Below are 4,061 nucleotides of genomic sequence, written 5' to 3' on the forward strand. Positions count from 1 at the left end.
AAGTTTTGTAATCTTGTTAATTATCAAGTTGTTTGTAATATGGATAATTTGTTTTTTACCTGTTACAAGTAATTCATATTTTTATATAGAATCTTGGGGAGAGTTTAATATGGCAAGTAGAGAAAGTACTCGTGCCTGCACCACTCCTGTGCTGCTTGGGGGATCCGGTATCAATGGAAACATTGAAAAAATGCTGTGGGAAGCTCAACGTGAGAGTAATCAATCTTCGGCAATAGCAAGTAGAAAATCCTCTCATGGCAACAGGTGTTCATTTTCTTACATAATTATTATTTATGTTAGAGTTTTGTTTTTTGATTATTATACATTTTATAAACACCACCAAGCCATAAGATTATTATATGATGGTAAACTTACCATTATATGATATTTGAAATGTTCTTAAGGTTTTTTTAATTGTTTCCTAAAAAAGAAATTAAATTCTTTAAAAGAAATTCCCCTTCTATTAAAGAAGTAGAATATAATTTGTGTAAACTTGGAACTCATTCAAAGTCTCTTTGGGAACTTCTAATATTAATATACAGTGTATGGAGAGTATAAAAAATTTATTTCAAATAGAAAGCATAGTCTTAAAGACTAAAATTATAATGTGTAAACTTGCATACAATTCATTTAGAAAAACATCAATTTTTTTACAATTAAATCACCTGTTTTTTTTTTATGAGGAAATGTTTTTATCATAGCATAGCATGTTTTCTCTTTTGCTGTCTCATTTTTAAGTGAAATAAATATTTTTTGTGAACATAGAATTGACTTGCTTAGCATTAGTCACAAGTTTTGTCTAGTATTGTGCCATACACCTGTAAAAGAAGTTCTAATTATAGCTAATTTGGTGTGTGCAAGCAGTATGCAAGGGTTGACATGTCTGGAAAGTTGAATCATGTTACTAGTCATTCAGGCATTGTTATTACATGTCAGCATGATATTTATATTCTATATGAAGTAAAATTATACATCTTTTGAGATGAATTATTTAATTGACTCTCAAAAGGTTTTATTTACTCATTGTAAATGTGATTATCACCTAATCAATCTGATTTTGAACCCACTCTCAAAATGTCCATGTGTTTTTTGTTTTGTTTTTATCAAGGAAATCATGTTAAACTGTAATAGACATCCTACATTACCCAGTTTGTGTTAGGTATGTCTAGATAGACAAAAATTACGTGAGCAATTGTTGTATATACTCATGTAAAGTTATTTTGCCATCTGTATTTATACTTATGAACTTATAGCATTTATGATGCACAAGTTCTTAATTAGGTATCTTCCAATGACATTTTTTTTTCATTTACTTACACACACTTACAAATATCTATCTATATATGGAGAATTTATGTGTTTGTTTGTGTGTGTGTGTGTGACTGAGAGACAGTAGAAAGTGAAACTTGGGAACATTTGGTTAGAGATTATCACAGTATTTATGTTTTAGTCAATTTTAAAATATAGAAATTCAAAAAAACAACCCAAAGGTAAGCCCTTCAAACAGTGGTCAAAAGAAGACAAAGGTGGCAGTGTGATGAAATTTAACAATATTTTAAAATGCAAAGCATTAGTACAGATGGTGGAAAATACCCAATAGATCAACGATCAGGAGACTATATTTGGTAACAGATAGACAAGGTTTAAAAAAATAGGCAGAAAACCAATAACTGAACAAACAACTTTAAAATGAAAACTATAAGATCATATTAAGATAGGAAATACATTTGGGAAAAATTAATAGAAATAGTTGGAAGAATATTAAAGTTAATTGGAATTAGCTTTAATCTGAACAAAAATAAATATAAAATGAATTGAAGGTCATGGAGGCAATGGGAAAATAACTGATCCATTGATGATAAGGAAAGTGTGTTGTGTAACACATTGATAAGATTAGGAAGAAAGGCATAAAAACAACAATGAAATATACAGTTTCAGAGTTCAAATAGCAAAATAATATTAGGATATAACATAAATTTGTGTAAACAATTAAATAAAATAGTTAGAAGAGTGTGATAGATATTCTACAGTATTCAGTTTGCATTTGTAATTTTTTTACAATGTTGAAAATATATATATGTTTAAAATTTGAATAAAAAAGGTTTACCACAAAATTTTTATTACTCAAGGGTTAAAAGCAATAATACAAAATAGCAATAAATGCAAGGTGACAGAAACTTTTCAGTGGGTTAAGGTCACCCCCACAAAAACAAATTAACCAAGCTAAATGTAGCTTTCCACATCAATTAATATACATATATATATATATATATATATATATATGTGTAATTTATTTTAGAAAAGAAACATACATTTAGTTTAGCAAATATAACATATTTTTTCTGTTTTTGCAAAGGTAAAGAAACCCTAAACTCCGACACTACTTACAAGAAAGATATGTAGTCTTTTCCAAGTGTATGAAATCACAAATTTCAGGCATGCATGTCTCATCATATTTTTAAAAGTTTCTTTCCCAACTTTCTTATTCACCCACTAAAACAGAATACCAAGACGTGTAACAGTTTTTAATATTTGAATCAAATCATTGTAACAACTAGTTCTGTGTTCCAAAGACAACAAGTACATCATCGTAGTAGGCCATCTCTGTATTTTTTTCTAACGTATTCATATTCTTCCTGTTATATTTGAATTAAAAGAGCACATGGTACTCCAGATTAGGCCTTATTAAAATCTTGTACAAGGTTTGGAAAAAACAAGTGTGTCCTTAACTTTACGTGTCTTCTAAATTGATCTCGAATACATATTCAATGTTTTTTGAACCACGGTTAAACATTTCTAAGAATACTCAAGACTTTTATCAGCATTGACATTTAAGTTATTTTCTTTTTCTGCAACATCAGTGCTCTTTCATATAATTTTCTGTATCACAAATACATTGCTTTACAGTTCCCAATATGGAAACTCATTTTGTAGGTTCTGACTATTATGCCTGTCATGTTTCTTTTGAGTAAAACAAACATTTTTAAAACATTCAATGCTTTCCAACATCCAGTTATCAGCAAATATATAGACATGAGTACTGAAGCTCTCAAAACAGACCATGAAGGATCATGATTGGTACGAACCAGCATAGTACACACAAACATTTGTGATAAGAATTACAGTATTGTAGTATTTAAGATAAAAATCTTTATAGCTGGTTAGTGATTAGTAAGATATGTTTCTGTTGTTGAAAATAGCTTCCAATAGGGTTATGTCAGTTTTAAAAATATGATGAGACATGCATACCTGAAATTTATGTGATTTCATACACTTGGAAAAGACTACATATCTTTCTTGTAAGTAGTATAGGAGTTTAGGGTTTCTTTACCTTTGCAAAAACAGAAAAAAATATGTTATATTTGCTAAACTAAATGTATGTTTCTTTTCTAAAATAAATTACATACAAGTAGTTGAAAATAAAATGATTTAAAAGCTGCCCTCTCAATTAGATCTGTTTTGAATTTTGAAACACAGTAAACTTCCAAGACACACAAAATAGGATGGAAAGATAAACAATCACCAAAAAACTTGTTACCAGCTATGTGTATTTTTTTACTCAATTTCAAATTCTAGTAACTTCTTTTTTACAAAAAAAACAAAAGGTGTACAGTACTTGTACTCATTTGCACTGGAGCAGGACTGTAGACCAGGCAACAGCTATACCAACATTTTGTCACAGTAACTGTAGGGCTTTTTAAACTTTAACTTACACTTAAAAAATTGTTTCTAGGTAAATAGATAGACTTATAGTAGTATGTATGAATCAGTATAACAATGTATAATAAATTACATGTGTAATCTGGGAGGCCTGCCTCCCAGACCTTCCCCTAGCACTGGCATTGTTTACACACTATTCCGAGTTGCCTAACCAATTAAAATTTGCTTCCTCCATCCTTGGTAATGCAGCATAAAGGAGTTGATTACTTTATGGTGGCCTGGCATGGCCAGGTGGTTAAGGCACTCGACTCGCAATCTGAGGGTCGCGGGTTCGAATCCCTGTCACACCAAACATGCTCGCCCTTTCAGCCGTGGGGGTGTTATAATGTAACGGTCAATCC

General features: G+C 30.2%; 1 protein-coding gene across 1 annotated transcript in view; it reads left to right on the forward strand.

The window, feature by feature from the left end:
- LOC106470304 (BCL2/adenovirus E1B 19 kDa protein-interacting protein 3-like) overlaps positions 1-4,061 on the forward strand; it is a 34,558-nt gene that overhangs the window by 2,745 nt on the left and 27,752 nt on the right. The window contains exon 2 of the mRNA XM_013930850.2: positions 90-264. Coding sequence (XP_013786304.1) covers positions 90-264 — 175 coding nt within the window. The remainder of the gene's footprint in view (positions 1-89; positions 265-4,061) is intronic.

Source organism: Limulus polyphemus, unplaced genomic scaffold (genome assembly GCF_000517525.1).
Source record: "Limulus polyphemus unplaced genomic scaffold, Limulus_polyphemus-2.1.2 Scaffold3932, whole genome shotgun sequence".
Classification (NCBI taxonomy): Eukaryota; Metazoa; Arthropoda; class Merostomata; order Xiphosura; family Limulidae; genus Limulus; species Limulus polyphemus.